This window comes from Malaclemys terrapin, chromosome 6, assembly GCF_027887155.1.
Source record: "Malaclemys terrapin pileata isolate rMalTer1 chromosome 6, rMalTer1.hap1, whole genome shotgun sequence".
NCBI lineage: Eukaryota > Metazoa > Chordata > Testudines > Emydidae > Malaclemys > Malaclemys terrapin.
The window spans coordinates 100157703-100176067 of NC_071510.1; the positions used below are offsets into that span (position 1 = coordinate 100157703).

At 40.8% G+C, this 18365-nt stretch overlaps 2 protein-coding genes across 3 annotated transcripts in view; one reads left to right on the forward strand and one right to left on the reverse strand.

Annotated features, from left to right (window-relative positions):
• Window positions 1–2163: 2163 nt before the first annotated feature.
• The window catches only part of CDC20B (cell division cycle 20B), a 51853-nt gene continuing 35651 nt past the window's right edge, over window positions 2164–18365 (forward strand). The window contains exons 1-2 of the mRNA XM_054032746.1: window positions 2164–2226; window positions 2588–2659. Coding sequence (XP_053888721.1) covers window positions 2164–2226; window positions 2588–2659 — 135 coding nt within the window. The remainder of the gene's footprint in view (window positions 2227–2587; window positions 2660–18365) is intronic.
• GPX8 (glutathione peroxidase 8 (putative)) lies at window positions 11537–18028 on the reverse strand. 2 transcript variants are annotated; one of them, XM_054032747.1, is made up of 3 exons: window positions 17804–18028; window positions 16889–17150; window positions 11537–12366 (listed from the first exon to the last, which is right to left on the reverse strand). In XM_054032747.1, the coding sequence occupies exons 1-3, from the start codon at window positions 18005–18007 to the stop codon at window positions 12203–12205; spliced, it is 630 nt and encodes a 209-aa protein (XP_053888722.1). In that variant the 5' UTR covers window positions 18008–18028; the 3' UTR covers window positions 11537–12202. The 2 variants fall into 2 exon arrangements, with proteins under 2 accessions (XP_053888722.1, XP_053888723.1); XM_054032748.1 differs by lacking the exon at window positions 16889–17150 and having other exon boundaries at window positions 12200–12366.

An 18365-nucleotide genomic window follows, 5' to 3' on the forward strand; every position in this document is an offset into this window, starting at 1 on the left:
GGTGAAATGCTTACAAAAACTTGCATCCGAAGAAGTGAGGTTTTTACTCACGAAAGCTTATGCCCAAATAAATCTGTTAGTCTTTAAGGTGCCACCAAACTCCTTGTTGTTTTTACAAAACCTAGTGTATTATTTGTTTTTAAAGAAATCATTTAAAACAAGGTTAAGTGACTCAGACACTTTCTATTTCACAAATAAATTGTGGGATTATGAAATGACACACTTGAAATAAATTAAGCAGAAAGTATATTGTATTTGTATTGTGTGGTATTCATTTAAGTATTCAAAGCTAAAGTGCTAGCAAACATTCTCCTTTATGACCTTGCTTCCCCAGTTCCTCCTCACTCTAGGAGTTGTGTGTACAGCCACGCAACTATAAAACTGATTGTGAAACTGGGATTTTTTTCCTGCAAAATAATTTAAAGGAAAAATATCCTTTTAAAAATTTCTCATCAGAATAGTCCAATCTTTCCACAGGAAGTTTAGAAAACGTGGGAAAGTGTTTTTACCCACTTTACCACCCTAGAGGAAGGTGGTAGTGGCTCATCTGCCTTCTTCAAGGCATACTTTGGTCTTGTCCTTGAAACTGGTCACATAGGTGCGTAGCTTCACATGTGAATATTCCCAGAAGTTCAAATCAAATCTGCGAGATATTTTTATGTGATGTGTTTAATGCTGTTGGCCAGCAGTGTTTCTAACACGGCTCTCCACATACCGTACACAAAACAAAAATGACATATCCTTTAAAAAAAAACAAAAAACAAAAAAAAACAAGGAGTTTTTTTGTTACAGCATTAGAGATATCACACATAGTGTAGTACTTGCAAAATCACATCACACTAACGACAACACAGATTATGCTCATGACAGCACACAGATTTCCAAATAAATCAATATATCAAGGATTAATTGGATGAATAGGCCCATTTCTTAGGAAGAGAGGGGAGGACTTGTCGATGCCCATTATTTCTGGAGTAAAGCAGACACATCCCCTGCCCCCGCCCCACCGCATCCATTTTAGAGACTAAACAGGCCTGTGATGACGGTTTTGCATCCAAACCGGGCCAAGATTCACACTTCCAAAGGGAAACAGACGTTTGCTAAAGGGTGGCATAAATATTTCGCTGGTTTGTCATTTCATTTCATGCACTTTTCCTCGGTCTCTCCCTCTCTGTCCCGCACCCCCCAGACGTTTGGCATAAAGTGAAATGTGGGGAGGAGGAAAGGGAGGAAGAAAGAGCCCAAACGTAACATTTGATTAAAGACAGCGCGTGGATTTCAGCTCCTCAGCTCTGTAGCTGCAGGCTCGGGAGTTTCAGCTTCCTAGCGCCTGCAGCCGGGATCGCTGCTGCTGCCGAGCGATCCTCATCCCGCAACTCTGCGATTCAGCTCCAGCCAACGCGCCCCCGGCTATGGTGGGGCGGCAAGCAGGCTGGGATGGGGGCAGGGCAGCTCCGCCAAGCCCGTTGGAGGGCCTGACGAGCCAAGCCCCGCTTCTTTGCCCGCCATCAGTGGCAGCAGAGGGACCCCCGCGAGCCTTGGCGCTGCTGCCAGCAGCTCCGCCCCGCTGCAGACAATGCGGAGACTCGAGCCGCCCAGCCACCGCGGGCCCGGGAGCAGGAGCCTCCAGGGAGGGAGCGGGCAGGCCCCGCCGCTTGCCCGCGTTCCGCGCCCCAGCGTTCCAAAGAAGGGAATCCCCTCCAGTCACAGAGCCGGGCGGCCAATCAGCTGCCAGAGCAGGGGATTCCCGCTTTGCCTGCCGCGCGTGCGGTCTGTTTAAATGGCCCGCCGGTCCCTCTGGGAGATCTCATCAGGGACAGACAGGGTGAGAGTGGGGAGGTGGGGCGCGTAGCGGGGAGGAGCTGGGGAGACAAGGGGTGGACAAGGGATAAGGGGGCTCCTAGAGGGCAGAGCGTAGGGCAGGCAGAAGGCGCAGGAGAGCTAAGAGGCTCATAGGGAATATAAATAAGAAGGGTGGCTGTTAGGGGCATCTAGCCCATCACTGTCTCCTTGAAGAGAGGCAACAAGACAGATTGGCTCAGGACACTGCTGTCTCAAAAGTGAGTGGTGTTCATTTGCCTGGGTGCACATAAGTTAATATAGCTACATTATAAATAAGTACTTTTTAAGGTAGATAATCGCAGCAGGAGTTTATCTTCAGAGATGGAGTGGAAATTAGAAAGATCTGCTTCTAGGAAGGTCAAGACAGATGAAGACATGTTGTGGGTAAATGTCATTCTTTTTTCTTTTTATTCTAACTCACCAGTGCTTTGCTGGAGTAAAGTGATTTATCTTCTCACAGTTGCACAGTACAATAATAGTGGAACAAGTCATAAAGATCATACTTTTTCCTAACTCAGGCAGAACTCATGAAGTCAGCTGAGAGTTTTAGCTTAGCAAGAGTGTGGAAAAGGGCCCTCAGACTTCAATAATTTTGCTACAAGGTGGGGAAGGACTGCAGGATTTGATTTTCCACAAACATCTGGTTTCATGTGACTAGTGTTTTAGACTGGGGATAAAAGTTGTTGTTGCTCAGATGATACCTGAACATTTAATTGCATTGTTTGTACTTCTGTATTTTTTTAAGGAGAAAGTAATGAAAACACTTGGGAAAGACCTTAAGCAGATGAGAAAACAAAGTTTACAGAAGTTCACTAAGGTAAGAACATATACAAAAATCTGCTTTGTATATTTTTTAGGGGCAGGGAGGAAGGGACAGAAAAAGTAGAAAATCTATATAATTTTGAACACAAAAATAAAGTTTTAAGAGATTTTTTCCCCTCTGTTATTAGAGTCACTACAAATGAAATTCATTTAAATGCATAATGGGAAACCATAGAAAAATGTACATAAACTACGCTAGTGGCAAAGTGGCAGTGATATAATGAAAACTTCAGAAGTAGATACTGGGATTCTTTCTTCATAGGGTTATGGGGACTGATTACTGAATACAAGCTACTAGATCTGTTTGAAGTGGGTGCAGGCATGTGGGGAGATGCCTGTCCATGCAGCATCACAAGCCAGCTGGCACATACCTGTGTGGTTGCATGGTAAGGAATAGAAGAAACAATGAAGAGTGAAAATAGTGGATAGATGTAAACTTATAGTTTTCTTTATGTGTTAATCACCAACAGTGTACTTGGCAATGTACAGGATGCAAAATACAGACAGCCCTTACCTCCAAAGCTTACAATGTAAATCTGGTGAGTCACTTTAGTAGAATCCTAAGTGAGATTCAGTTAGGGATGGAGGTAATGTAAAGGGAGACTCCTACTAGACTGGAAATTTTAGAGCAGAAGATAAGCAGGGTGCATTAAAGACAGAATATAGTACAGAAGTGTAGTCACTGACATGCAAGTATATTACTTTACTGTTAACATTCATACAAGCAATATTATTGGGAAGGCACAATGCTAGACTAAACATGTTGAACAACAGCTAAGCTATAGAAAGCTGTCTTTGGGACACAGCAAATGGCCAAGAAGTACTGATGGAGCACAAGGATGTGACAGTTTGGCAGTGCCTTGCTAGCTGGCTGTTGAGAACTTGATATATGAACAGTTGCTAGCTGCACTCCACATTGTTGCATTCAAAAGCATCCTAGAAGTCATGGAAATGGCAACCTCTTGTGGACTGTGATGGGAATCAGATCCATATTAACCAACTCATTCATTTGGCTGCTGCCTAGCCGTGGCAACTGGACAAGTAATTGTTTATATACGTGGTTTTTTTTTTGATAATTCAGGAGTATTGCAAGATAGAATTCCTTCTGAGTGGTATAAGAGCCCAGTTTTGAAAAGCAAAGAGAGAGGACCACAATCTGTCCTTATTTATATCCATGCAACCTCTTTGGTTCTGCCTTCAGTGACATCCATACAGCTCACTACCCATACGAGTCCTAAGATCCAAACTTATAATTATTAAACACTGTGAAGGTGATTTTTTTACCAGCAACATCATTTTTGCTCATTATGGGCCTGATACAAATGCCCATTGAAGTCAATGGGACTACTCACATGCTTTAAGTTATCTACATGCTTAGCTGCCTTGCTGAATCAGGGCATGAGCTTTCCAGTTAAATCCAGTAAAACTGGTGTGAATGAAAAGCGAATCTAGTCTAACACTTTCTGAAGTTTTGGTTGACAATTTAGGGCCTGATTCAGATCTCACTTTACACTGCTTTACCCTATTGTAACTCCACTGACTTCCTTGGAATTAGTCTGTATTTCCAGTAGTGTAACTAAGATCAGAATCATGCCCTTGATATTTATTGCATCTACGTATTTACATTTTGTGTTGAAGTACATATTGAGTTAATTTTGAAAGAGGTTAGCAACATTGAAATTAGATGGAAAATGGAATGATTGCTCAAATGGATCTTTATCTTTTCCATCACTCCACTTTGCAAAGTTCCTGTTACGAATAAAATTCAGTCACACCGTCTTTAGAAAGGAAATATGTTGCCTTGCTTAGGCTCCTTGTGTCTGGTAGGCAGTGTACTGTTAGCTGGCTGCTTTGTGTGAATCTAGCAGTCTCTACTACACTGTCACTTGCTGCAGGGCCAGCTCCCTGTTATTTTAATGAGATGAACTAGGAAGACATCAGGACACCAACTTGTGAGAACATTGGTGGTAACTGTATGTGTGTGCTAGGAAGGCAGTGTATTGTTAGCTGGTTGAAAATCTGACAGCAGCTAACCTACATCTGCTATCTTATTGCACATACTATGATCATCCAACTGCAGCAAAACTTATTTTACATGGTGCATCTTGTAGGCCCTTTTTATTTTCTGCTGTAAAGGGTATCATCAAACAATAGTGAAACCTAATATTTACCTTTATCGCTGTTTCACACACTCCTGTTATCCAAAGTACAGAGAGAAAACTTTTGTTTAGCTCTTATAATGTTTTTTAATTTTGATCAGCACTTAGAGACCAATATGATAGGAGGCCTTATAAATACTTAAGTCAGATAGACAGATAATAGAATTCAAACCATATCAAACAATCACAAATTAACTGACAACTTTTTTTTTAGCAGGACAAGCAATGACTTTCCTAAATTCTTTTCTTTGAAATTTTCTTGCTGTTTTATATAGAATGTGTCAATCCATTAATAATACAACATTAGGCAAAATTTACATTTTTTTCAATGATCAATTAAAAGCTGATTGAGTTTAAAAACTGACAACCCCAAAGGTGTTCAATCAAATGTCCTACCAAATACCCCAAAATTATATTTTAGTGTCATCATGACGTTTCCACTATTGTACTGGTGGGGGGAAGGGGGACAGGCGGGGGACGATGACAGTGTCTTGAAAATGATTCCCGTCTTCTCCAAGTGCCTTCAGATTTGTCAACATCTTTGTGGTTCTGAAGTACTAAAAATGTATGTAGTGTTTCTAGGTGTTCTCACCAGTTCCACAGAGAGAAGAACTCTAATCTGAATGTTATGATCCTGCATAATGAAGACCAAAGAGATTGATTTTTTTCATGTTGTTAACAAATATATATAACATGTTGGCTACAATCACCGCATTAGTGCTTTGCAAGAAGTATCAGCCTCATACTGAATATTGTTTAATTGTTTTCCCTATCCATATGTTAACACCCTTGATGGGTACAAGTCCATTAGGTTCTGAAAACCACTCAATTCCCACTGACTATAATGGTAGAAGGTGCTTAGAACTTTGTGGGACTGGTCCCTTTATCCTTGTGTATCATTTCTCTGTTCTCAGTGATTTTTGCAACATCTCCTAATATAGCATTACTTATCAATATTATTAATGTGCTGTTAACTCCTCTTCAGGATCATTAATTCAGACATTCAGGAAAACTGGGGTTATTGTCTTCTGCAGCACACTTATTGGATGCTCCCTCAGATCAATGCACTGTCATTTATCATTCACATTGCTAGGCAAGCTGTCAGTTTTCAGTTCAAGGGAAATGGTTCATAGCCAGCTAATTTAAATTAATTTTAAAAGAAATAAAGTTTGTTTCTTGATAGGAGTATTTCAATATTAGCTTAAGGCACCCTGGTGTCCAAGTGCTGGTATTCATTTGATGAAATCCATGCCTTGTATTTGTATCTAAGCAGTTCTTATTTGCAAAAAACAGACTCTCATTATATGAACTCCCAGATAAGTCAAGTAACACATATAGCCCAACTTTCTTGCAGACTCTCCAAGTGAAGACCTCCCAGTGAAACAGCATGTGTGTATATGTGGAGAGCTTGCAGCATTAAGGCCCATAATAGAACTAGTTTTGTGTATGTGCTGATTAGGCAGTGTATTGTTAGTTAGCTGTTGTTCACATACCAGCAACTAAATACGCTTCCACATTAGCACACGACCTTGCATCAATGTTTAGACAAGCGGATTACAACTGGTTATTATAAGCCTCTCTCTGTAAAGATAATGGGCCAGATCTTCAGCAGATGTAAATGTGTTTGGCATAGCTCCATTGACTTCAGTGGCAGCTAAGCCAAATTATACCAGCAGAGTATCTGGCCTGTAGATATTGTGGTTTGTTTGACATTAGGAGTTAATATGTTTGGGTCTGATCCTACAAAATTTTACTTATATGAACAATCACAATCCCTTTGACTTCAAAGGGACTACTTGCACATGTGAGTATTGCTTTTAGGTTTGGGTCCCATATGAAAATGTGCATTTCTTACAATATTACGTAATGTAACTTTATAAGCTTGAAACATTCAGAGAGGATATCAAAAGATTCCTAAGGGAACCAGAGACACAGTTCTGGAATTGTTTGGTTTTGCTTGACACTACTTCTGTTGGTCCTTTTGGGGTCAGAACATCCAACAGAGAGGAGGTGAGATACTCCAGCTCAAGTCAGGTTGGTTGAAATGTGTTTGGAAAATTTGTATTCCTGGTAGCTCTTTACGAAGGAAAGGAGTCCCAGGTTAAATCATTCCCGCTGTAGATTATGGGGAAGAAGTGAAGATCTGTGGAAATGGGTAATCATTTGATTTCCAAGATATACCCAGACATCAGCGCTTAATTTCTGCCAGGGCTTGCCAGGGCTGAGCCCCGGCACCTCTAGGCTTGGCAGTTCATAGCCCTGGTACCTCTGGGCTTGCTGCATCAGTTATGAAAATAAAAAAATTGCTTGAGCCCCGACACCTAATTGCTTGAGCCTCGGCACCTCTTTCATTACCAAAAACACTTAAAGGACTCAAGACACAAGTTTTCCTTCAGGTTTCCTATTGGAGAGCTCCTTGCTCTCCCCTGGGTCTCTTCCTCAACCAACTCAGCAAAAAGACCTCTGGCCCTTAGGAAGAAACCATCAGTCCACACTCCTCCCCAGTCACCCTCAGACACTGCTGAGTTTTCTCCCTTTTAAGTCCCACAGCCTGCCCAGATGTGGTAGGGTGGTACTAATTGAATAGGGCTGCCGGGCCCCATGCCTCCTGAGCCAGAAAGGAGCAGGCTGCCCTGTCACAATGTCCCTTACTGTCACTACTAGCCTGGATGGAACGACTAGTCAGACTAATGACTCTGAGGTGAGTGCCCCATATGCCTATCCTTCCCAACTCCCAGCACCTTTGTGTAGATTACAAAGGATATGCGGCACAGTTTGCCTCTTACATAATCTCTGTGAGATTAGTATCCATCCACATAGCTGTGTGAATAAGTGATTTTTCATTTTGGTGACTAACCCAAAAAATCAGATTTTTTAAAATTCTGGGTTGACCCCCCACCCCAATTTTTTTTTACTTTATTTCATTTTTGGGTTTTTAACCTTTAAAAAAATTAATTTGAAGTAAAATTTGAAACAAAAAGTCATTTCAAATAAAAGAATTGAAACGCTTTGATTTTTTTCATTTTTTTTTGTGGGGGGAGTTCTTGACTGAAACAATTTGACACAAATATTTTGGTCAACCCGATTATGAATTTTCTGGTGAAAAACAGTTTTGCCTGGAAAATTTCACCCAGCTCTATCCATCAGTACATGTAGTGCACACTTGGACATTTGTAAACCTACATCAAAGTGTACACAAATCCAGAATGCCATACATAGATGGAGACTGGGAAGTGAAAATCAGTCCTACAACATAGGAACGTAGAAACTGTCATATTGAATCAGACATGAGGTCCATCTAGTTTAGTCTCCTGTCTCTGATACATTAGAGGAAGGTACAAGAACTCCACAGTAGACAGGTATGACCCCCACAGAGGTCTCCCTCCTTATGTCTAAGTGTTAGAGGTTGGTTTATACTCTAAAGCATGAGGTTTAATATTCTTTCCAAAATTATTGTTGTCATAGATTATGACAACTCTGGATATTCTTGATATCCATAAAACTATCCTATACCTTTTAAAATCTTAAATTCTTGGCCTCGGTGTCTTCCTATGGTAAGAAGCCGCACAGTTTAATCATACGTTATGTGAAAAAGTATTTCCTTTTATTCATTTTGAATTTCTGGCCTTTTATTTTAAATGAACATCCCTTTGTTCTTGTGTTATGAGAAGAGAGACAGAATTCCCGATCTACCTTCTCTGTATTATTCATTATTTTATATAATTTTATTATGTTCCATCTTATCATTTCTATGAGAAGCAATTTCAATTTTTCAATCTTTCTTCATATGAGAGCTCTTCCAGGCACTTGCTCATTCTTGTCACTCTTCTCTGCATCCCCCTGTTACTAGACTGGACATTTAGAGCTAAGGTTCCATTTAAGAAATACTCCGAAACATGTGAAGGTTTGGAAAAGCATAATTAATGTCTCCTTCCCTTCCCTGCTCATCCACATATTGTCAGGTCATGCTGCAGGCATTTCTGTCTGCTCCCCTCCCTAACAGAGAGAATCTGCTGACTGACACTAATTGTGTGACTATGTGGCCTACTTTGTTTGCATGAAATAAACAGACACAAAAATATAATGGTTCTACAATATAATATATTTTTGATAGTTCCCTGAGAATGGCAATGAGATTAAAAAAACAGTTTGATTCAACTACAAAATTATATTAAAATAATCTTACGGCTTTCACTTAGACCCAGGAAAATTATGGAAATTCACAGTTAAGGGTTAAAGTCCCAATCCTGATTCCACTGAAGTCAATAATATAACTCCCATTGACTTCAGTGGGAACAGAATCACACCTTCTTTTCCAATCTCAACTGCACCCAGTTGGACTGCACTCTGATGCCTACATTCATAGAATTGTAGGACTGGAAGAGATCTCGAGAGATCATCTACTCTAGTCCCCTGCACTCATGACAGGACTAAGTATTATCTAGACCATTCCTGATGGCTGTTTGTCTAGCCTGCTCTTAAAATCTCAAATGATGGAAATTCCACAACCTCCCTAGGCAATTTATTCCAGTGCTTAACCACTCTGACATTTAGGAAGTTTTTCCTGTTGTCCAACCTAAACTGCACTTGCTGCAATTTAAGCCCACTGCTTCATGTCCTATCCTCAGAGGTTAAGATGAACAATTTTTCTCCCTCCTCCTTGTAACAACCTTTTATGTACTTGAAAACTGTTATTGTGTCCCCTCTCAGTCTTCTCTTCTCCAGACTAAACAAACCCAATTTTTTTAATCTTCCCTCAGTCAGAGGTCATGTTTTCTAGACCTTTAATCATTTTTGTTGCTCTTCTCTGGACTTTCTCCAATTTGTCCACATCTTTCCTGAAATGTAGCACCCAGAACTGGATACAATACTCCAGTTGAGGCCTAATCAGCATAGAGTAGAACGGAAGAATTACTTCTCTTGTCTTGTTTACAACACCCCCTGCTAATACATCCCACAATGATGTTTGCTTTTTTTGCAATAGTGTTACACTGGTCACTCATATTTAGTTTGTGATCCACTATGCCCCCCAAATCCCTTTCCTCAGTACTCCTTCCGAGGCAGTTATTTCACATTTTGTGTGTGTGCAACTGATTGTTCCTTCCTAGGTGGAGTACTTCGTATTTGTCCTTATTGAATTTCATCCTATTTACTGCAGACCATTTCTCCAGTTTGTCCATATCATTTTGAAGTTTAATCCTACCCTCCAAAGCACTTGGCAACCCCTGAAAACTTTATAAGTGTACTCTCTGTGCCATTATCTAAATCATTGATGAAGATATTGAACAGAATTGGACCCAGAACTGAAACCTGTGAGACCCCACTCAATATGCTTTTCCAGCTTGACTGTGAACCACTGATAACTACTTTCTGGGAATGGTTTTCCAACCAGTTATGCACCCACCTTACAGTAGCTCCATCTAGGTTGTATTTCCCTAGTTTGTTTATGAGACAGTCATGCGAGACAGTATCAAAAGCCTTACTAAAGTCAAGATATACCACATCTACCGCTTCTCCCCATCCACAAGGCTGTTACCTTGTCAGCCCTATTAGGTTGGTTTGACATGATTTGTTCTTGACAAATCCATGCTGACTTTCACCTAAGCTGCCTTCCAAATTCTCAATCAGTTCTTCCCTATTTGTCCAAATCAAATCTAGAATAGCCTCTTCCCCAGTAGCTTTCTTCATCTTCTGAAATAAAAAAATTGTCTCCAGTATATTCTAAGAACTTGTTGGATAATCTATGCCCGCTGTATTATTTTCCCAGGTGAGAAGATTGTGAGTTCCAACCTTACAGCAGAAATTGAGCTCACGCCCCAGGCAGACACTAGTATAGGGGTGTCTTGTACTCCTGCAGCTGCTGGAGTACCTTAGGCAGACATCTTTACTACTCGTCTCTAGTGGATGATGTAGACTCCGAAGTATTTTTGAAAGGCTTTTGGATAATCCAGTACCGTGGACAACATCCTTCTTCTCAATGAAACAAAATGGTTTTAATATCTGAAGCTGTGTGTAGCTGCACATTAATGACTGCTGTTTATTTGTACCTACATTACATTATTTGTACTAACAGTACAAGGGCCAAATTCCTCCCTCTTGGACCAGCCTGGCCCCAGGGGCATCGGGGGATTCATTCCTAGTGTTTCCAGTGCTGCTCTCCCTCCACGTTTCTGGCATCGAGAACAGCTTCACCTTCCACTTTGGCAGTTTTGGCTATGCCCCTTCCCTCCCCTAGCAATGCCTTCCTTTGGCCTGGGGGCTCCCCAATGAAGCCACAGCCTCCAACCAGATTCAGCTTCAAGATCCTCACAGTATCTCCCCTTCCCCATCGCAAATGGTGAGAAAGTATGAATACTTTACTAACTTTGGTTTGAGAATGCCACACATAACCAGCCATCTTTATTCATCGTTACACTTTAGCTCTTCCAGACGTGATATTTACTATAGCGTATCTGCTCTTAGAATTATTCTAGTAATTTATCCTTTGTCTCAGACTGTAAAATACAGCCACAATGCCTGATGAATCCCAACTTGTCTGCTGCTTGATTCACAAAGTTTAGCAATCTAAGTTTGCCTAGCTCCAAATAAAATAGGGACTGATCTTATAATTGCTTAGTGTTAGATTCTCCAGAATGCTCTCAGTGTGTATGACTGCACAGTGTCACAGAACATTTTGTGAAATATATCAAAATACACACAATGTAGGCTAGGAACCATTTTGTGATTCTTCCTCTTTTTTAATAAACAATCTTCATAGAACTATCTATTTACAATTTTTTTTAAACTTAGTTTGTAATTTTCACAATTCATCAACCTTCCTCTGTTAATGTAGCAAAGCTGGTATTTTTCAGTGGCATTCAGTTTTAACTACTCTGGTGTGATGCTTCTGGATTGATACAATGGCCCTAAAGTAATTCAGTCACAGGAGTTTCATGTTTGGCAATCAAATATAAAAAAACCCCTAACACTTGTTACAAGTAGCTGGGAAACAAAGCTCTTGGCTTGATAAATTAGTCAACTTCATATTCATACAAATCCTCTGTCTTCTTTTTTAAGCATTTTCATGTTGGTGACATTATTAACCATTGGCAGCAGTGTGAATTTACAGGGAACATTAGCAACTTTATGCCAAACTAAGGGTCTGATCCTGCAAAGTGCTGAGTGCCTTGCAACTCTCATTGACTTTATTGGTGCTCAGCATGTCGCAGGATTGGGCCCTATATTAGCGCTTAAATCATTTGTAATTATTCTCAGTACTGCCATTAAAACCAAAGAGAAATTAAAACACTTGATGGTCTAGCTTCTAGCATCATTTAACAGGAATGTATTAAGATTGTCTATACATGCGGTAAAATGGATTCGCAGACTGAATGGCCTTTTCAGAGATCTTCTTTCTTTTTCATGATGATCTGCCTGATCAGAGATGCTATTTCTGCCCTGATGTTTTCTATGGGCTCTTCAGGTCTCCAAAATTTCACAACTTTACCTTCTGGGTTGACAAGATACTTCCAGAAATTCCACCTAGGCTCTTTCTTTGAAGAATCTGCAGAAAAGGCATCAGATACTTTTAACGGCCTCAAATACTGCTATCCTTGCAATTGCTTAGCCACAGAACAGTTATTCTTTAACAGTCTTTTGAAAAAAGGAAACCCCCATTCTGTAAAAAGCAACAGAGGGTCCTGTGGCACCTTTGAGACTAACAGAAGTACTGGGAGCATAAGCTTTCGTGGGTAAGAACCTTACTTACTTCTGAGAAGTGAGGTTCTTACCCACGAAAGCTTATGCTTCCAGTACTTCTGTTAGTCTCAAAGGTGCCACAGGACCCTCTGTTGCTTTTTACAGATTCAGACTAACACGGCTACCCCTCTGATACTTGACCCCATTCTGTGTTAAGTCTCTTGATCTGGACGTTTGGATGGTTCTATTGATCTAGGAGGGTGAAATGAAAGAATTTTCCCCTTCTCTTTGAAGCAGTGTAAGAGCCAAATACTGACATGGGAGAATGCTGCCACCTCTGTGGTTAAACCTCTTCTCCCTGCCCTACAGATGTCCCTCAGTAAGGGCTCCATAGTATTTCTAGCTCTATGGGCTGGCAGGGGGCAGGTGGATACAGGAGATGGGGATGTTGGGGGTGATGGCTGGGTCAATTTCTGCTTGATTCTACCCCTCAGTTTCATGGGGCAAAGCCTCAGATGGTATTCTGTCCTATGGAATTTCTGGGAGTGGGGGTTTCTGGGGATGACAGGCTGCTAAGAAACACCTGGCAGCATGGCTCCCAAAGGCAGCAGCAGTAGAGTCCCTTGCCTTTGCCATGTCCCTGGAGACCCTCACAGATCCTGCAGGTTTAGTTGGTGGAGCCCCTGGCCCGTTCTTGGGGGAACTCATAGTCTTATGGGAGAATTTAAAGAAAATTGTGAGTTCAGAATTGTCACTTCTATAGGGGAATAAGCCATGTAGTGGAGAATAGGGTCCTACATTAATGCATTAAAAGTAGCTTGGCAGAATTTGATGGTATTTTTTTATCATTTTGATGGATAATATCAATGTTTATTTTTAAGTAATTTTAATTTTTTTTTCAATTTAAATTTTCACAGTTGCACAAAACTATGGGTTTTAGGTATTTTTTCTGATTTTTAGCAATTTACATTTTCACAGTTGCGGGAAATTAGGGATGTATGAGACAATGGGGGTGTCAGACAATAGTTATTTAATGACAGCAGATGGTTAGATAAAAAAGTTAAAGCTTTATAACCGTTAAAACACAAACTGCCACATCGCATATCAAAATATACAGATATACAAAGTAAATATCCTTAAGTTAACTCTAATAAGTCCTTAAGCTGCACTTTTCTTACTTTACTTATCTGTAAATTTCAATGATCATCAATTGAAATATTTTTTGTCATTTGTGTGTATACTGTGAAGTCGATGTTTACTGACATTTACAGATACAAATCTAATCCTTTCAAACCTAATTAAAAGCCATTGGCCCAAGCCAGCCACTGAACCATATTCATAACTTCCACAGCCTCAGTAGGAATTTTCCATGCCAAGGGATGGTGGGATATGTTCCATGTCATGTTGACCCTTTTCTGTTTAATAATTGTATCTTGATTTAATTGCTATATCTAGGATCAAGCTGAATTGCACACAGTGCAAGTCAGAAGAGGAAGTCTTGGGGTGTATAAACTCACCGTTGCTCTCCCCTTGATTCTGGGTTAGAATGCAGAGCCAGACTCCCAGTGTAAGTTAGAGCACCTTGATGACTGCTCTAATTTATAGCAGCTGCAATAGCTCCCATGGTCCAAAACTACTGCTGGGGATCAATGCAGGGCTGCCCAGAGGATTCGGGGGCCTGGGGCAAATCAATTTCAGGGGCCTCTTCCATAAAAAAAAGTTGCAATACTATAGAATACTATATTCTCGTGGGGGCCCCTGCAGGGCCTGGGGCCTGGGGCAAATTGCCCCATTTGCCCCCCCTCTGGGTGACCCTGGATCAATGAGATTGAGCAGTGTCCTGAGCACTGGCCAAGCCCCCCTTTTGCTGTTATATTGGGATGAAGGAGTGAAATGGCAGTGCTCAATTTGTACCAGGGCTTGTCAGGGTAGAGCCCCAGCACCTTTAGGCTTGGCAGTTCATAGCCCTGATACCTCTGGGCTTGCTGAATCAGTTATGAAAGTACAAAAATTGCTTCAGCCCTGGCACCTAATTGCTTGAGCCCCAGCTCCTGTTTTATTACAAATTAAGCACTTCATAAGAGTCTCTGCACCCATAGGCACCAACTTTTCCCGGCGCCGGTGGGTGCTCGTACCCCCTGACCCCAGCCCTGCCCCGCCCCTGCCCCGTCCTTCTAATCCCTTCCCCAAAGTCCCCGCCCCAACTCCACCTCCTCCCTGCCCCTATTGGAGGCCTTCCCTAAATCCCACCCAGGCCCCGCCTCTTCCCCGAGCACGGCGCGTTCCCCCTCTTCCCCCCTCCCTCCTAGCGCTTCCCGCCGTGAAACAGCTGTTTCACAGCAGGAAGCGCTGAGAACCAGGGGGAAAAAGTGGCGGGAGGAGGTGGAGGTGAGCTGAGGTGGGGAGCTGCCGGTGGGTGCAGAGCACCCACCAATTTTTCCCCGTGGGTGCTCCAGCCCCGGAGCACCCACGGAGTCAGCGCCTATGTCTGCACCATCTCTATGCCGCTGGAGGATCCTCCTTGAACCAGGACGATTGCTCTGGGGCTGGATATACTAGTTGTATGGTCAGAATCAGCTGGTGGTGTAGTGCAAAACTGTCCCAATGTGGCTGAGAATTTGACCTAGAAAGTATTAAATGTATAAGAGAGTGAAAATATCATCCGCTTTGGGCAGAAGCTGCGCAGTAAATTCCTTGGAGGCAGGGGGCTGCAGGAAGGGAAAGGATGACTTTCATAAAATACTTTCAAAATATACGAATAGCAAATAAAGTGATTTTTTGTCTATGTCAAACAAGGTACACCTGTACCCCGATATAATGTGACCCGATATAACACGAATTCGGATATAACACGGTAAAGCGGCGCTCCGGGGGGGGGGGAGGGGCTGCGCATTCCAGTGGATTAAAGCAAGTTCGATATAACGTGGTTTCACCTATAACGTGGTAAGATTCTTTGGCTCCCAAGGACAGCGTTATATCGGGGTAGAGGTGTATCATGCATTTTAGAACCAAAAGAGTGAATGTGGTATCTCTCTCCATCCATGTGTATGGATATGTATTTATTTAATATAGCTAATGGGGCATAGTCCGCACTAATTACACCGTCTGTAATGTAACTGAAGTCAAATGCTCCCCTTGTCTTCATGATCATAATGCACGAGCATATCTGAGGGGATATTAGGATTGAAGGGAGTATAAATTAGTGCAGAATTTGATCCATTGTTTTTAGTTAGGTGAAAAGAAAACATGTTTGAAATTCAGACTGGTGAAAAGATTTACAAAATCTGCAGTATCTTGTTGTTTTGCTAGTGATATGGCAAGTGATTTTTTACCCTTATCTTCTTTAAAAGTACATAGCTGGCCCCCATCACCAAAGCAGCTGAGCACTGCATGCTCATGGCACCCTGTGAGGCTGGGAAGCATCACTATCTCTGTTTCCCAGATGTGGAACTGAGGGTAAGTGACTTACTCAAAATCACAGAGGAAAGCTGTGGCAGAGCATAGAACTGAAGGTTATCTCTCCCAAGTTACGGGCTAGTTCCCTAAAAACTGGCCCATCGTTCCTCTATTATACAGAAATTCAATGGGAACCAAAGACCTGATCAAAAGCACATTGAAGTCAGTGGGAGTCTTTCAATTGGCTTCATTGAGCTTTGATTTAAGCCCTAAGTAAATACAGCCTCATTCTATTTGTGAGACTACAGGGCCCATCCCTACAAACCCCTACTCATGTGAGTAAGTTCAAGGGGCTTCTCATGTGAATGAGGCATAGTTGTGTGAGTAGGTTTTGCAGATTGGATCCCAAAATTTACAAAATGAGTTAATGTAAACCAGTGATTATTTCCCACGGTTCATGAATAACTTGCATCTAAGTCAATAAGATATACATGTCTGGTAAGAGGGGAATTTGCTGATCTACACGTTTGTATTAACTGTTGAAATATTAAGAATATAAGACAATAATGGTGATACTTTTGTACTAAATTCTCTCAGAATGGTTAATATAGTTATTTGAACAGCTTTTCAAATAAAATATTTTTGTAATGATAATAAAAAATAGACAACAACAGGTAAATCAGGCCATTACATGTTTGCTCTAAAAATAATATTGTAAAGAGCAGGTAACATTTTGGAGAAGAGGAACCTCATCTAAATTTGAAAAGATTTGGTTTAATGTTTTAGAAACCTTTGATTAATTCCTAGCAGATGGAAACTGAGATGTCTCTGTCCCTGTTCCTTCTCCTCCCTCCCCTCCCATTCCTTTACCTTTCTGTTCTCCTGCCATTTTTTCTGTTCTCCCCTTATGTTTTGGGGAAAAAATCAATACAATATAAATGAAAAAATATTGCAATTATATGCAGCATAAAATATAATAGGCAAATATTTACCTATCAGAAATTTGAATGCAGGTTCTGTTTCAGATCCCAGAATCTTAATTTTGTGGAAAATAGGGAAAGTTGCTCCATAGTTTCCCTTGGCAAAAGATTCTATTTCCTGGCTTGAGCTAGGCTCCAATTCTCCAAACTGATTGCACGGAAAGGCCAGCACAGTGAAGTGGGATGGACCAAACTCTCTGTGTAATTCCTGCAGCGCGATGTAATTTTTGTCTGTGTGCTGGCAGTAACTGGCCACGTTTACAACCAAAGACGCCTTCAGAGAAATAGAAGGTGGAACATTTAGAAAGAAACTGCAAGTTCCTAAATTACTTCAAGTCTTAAAGATATAACTTCCAATAGCATAATCTCTCCTGTTTGAATACTATCTGTGACCATCGGAGAATAATCTCATTAGATATAGTAAGAATATCAGAAGCTGAAATCAGGTATTCTTTAAGAGACATTCTTTTAATAAAAATCATTAGACCCTTGAAAAGGATAAAATGTTTTTTAATTACAGTTTTGTTTTAAAAGCACACATGCAAAGTCAGACATTTAAGGTTTGTGCATAATAAATAGTCTCACATTATATATTTTAGATCAACCTCTAAAATATAATTGCAATATGCTGACATTCTTAGCTACTGTGATTAAAATATATTTGTTGCATTGTTAGAGCATTTCAGTTATAACAAATCATATTAAATGACCATGTTGCATTATTTAGTATCACTACATTTAATATAGCCAGTTAAAATTAATCTGTACTGCTAGCTTAGCACTAAATACTGAAGGAACATGGAATTTTAGAAAATATCTCTATCTCCCCATAATGCTACAGTGTTTTTACCATATATAAATTGAGTATATCTGTTGCCCTCTAAAGATTTAGTAACAAAGAAATAGTGCTTTGAATATGCAACTTACTTTGCCTCTGTACTTCTCCAGAGAAACGGTCCTCCCTCTGGAATCCTTCACTTCAAAAGAATAAAAATCTTTGATTTTAGGTTTTAAGAATTTGAGCTGCAACAGACAGAGCATTACTGTACACAAAACCATCGACAGGAAAACAACAAATACCCTTGCTTTGGGCACTGAACATTTTAAAGGATAAGTTGTGAGAGGCTCCATTTTGGAGAATTTTGAGGGACGCCTCAGCAGGCCTGGAATGTGAGGAGGAGCTGAAACATGAAACCTGCATCTGCTCTAGACAGACCATTGTAGCTGATCATTTTGTCCCAAACTTAGGAGAAATGTTTCAGGTTTGAAAGCTGCTACTGATTCCCCCATACATAAGCCAGTATGAAACACTAGTTTGATAATATGCATAAATGTCTCTCAGTGAGATAGAGATAAATTAAAACTCAGTGCCAATTACATTAAAAAAATAGTTCCACTTAACTGACCCACACAAATAGACTCAGAGAGCGTGTTCTCTTGTAATTGACATTAATGTTACACCCATATAACACCACTGACTTCAAGGGAG

What these genes read in the sequence shown, in the direction of transcription:
- GPX8 (XM_054032747.1), bottom strand. Translation starts at nt 18,007, where the DNA reads ATGGAGCCTCTCACAACTTATCCTTTAAAATGTTCAGTGCCCAAAGCA. An exon ending in TGGAGAAGTACAGAGGCAAA is followed by an intron (nt 17,151 to 17,803) that starts GTAAGTTGCATA and finishes ATTTCTCTGAAG; the next exon opens with GCGTCTTTGGTTGTAAACGT. An exon ending in TGCATTCAAATTTCTGATAG is followed by an intron (nt 12,367 to 16,888) that starts GTAAATATTTGC and finishes CCTTTTCTGCAG; the next exon opens with ATTCTTCAAAGAAAGAGCCT.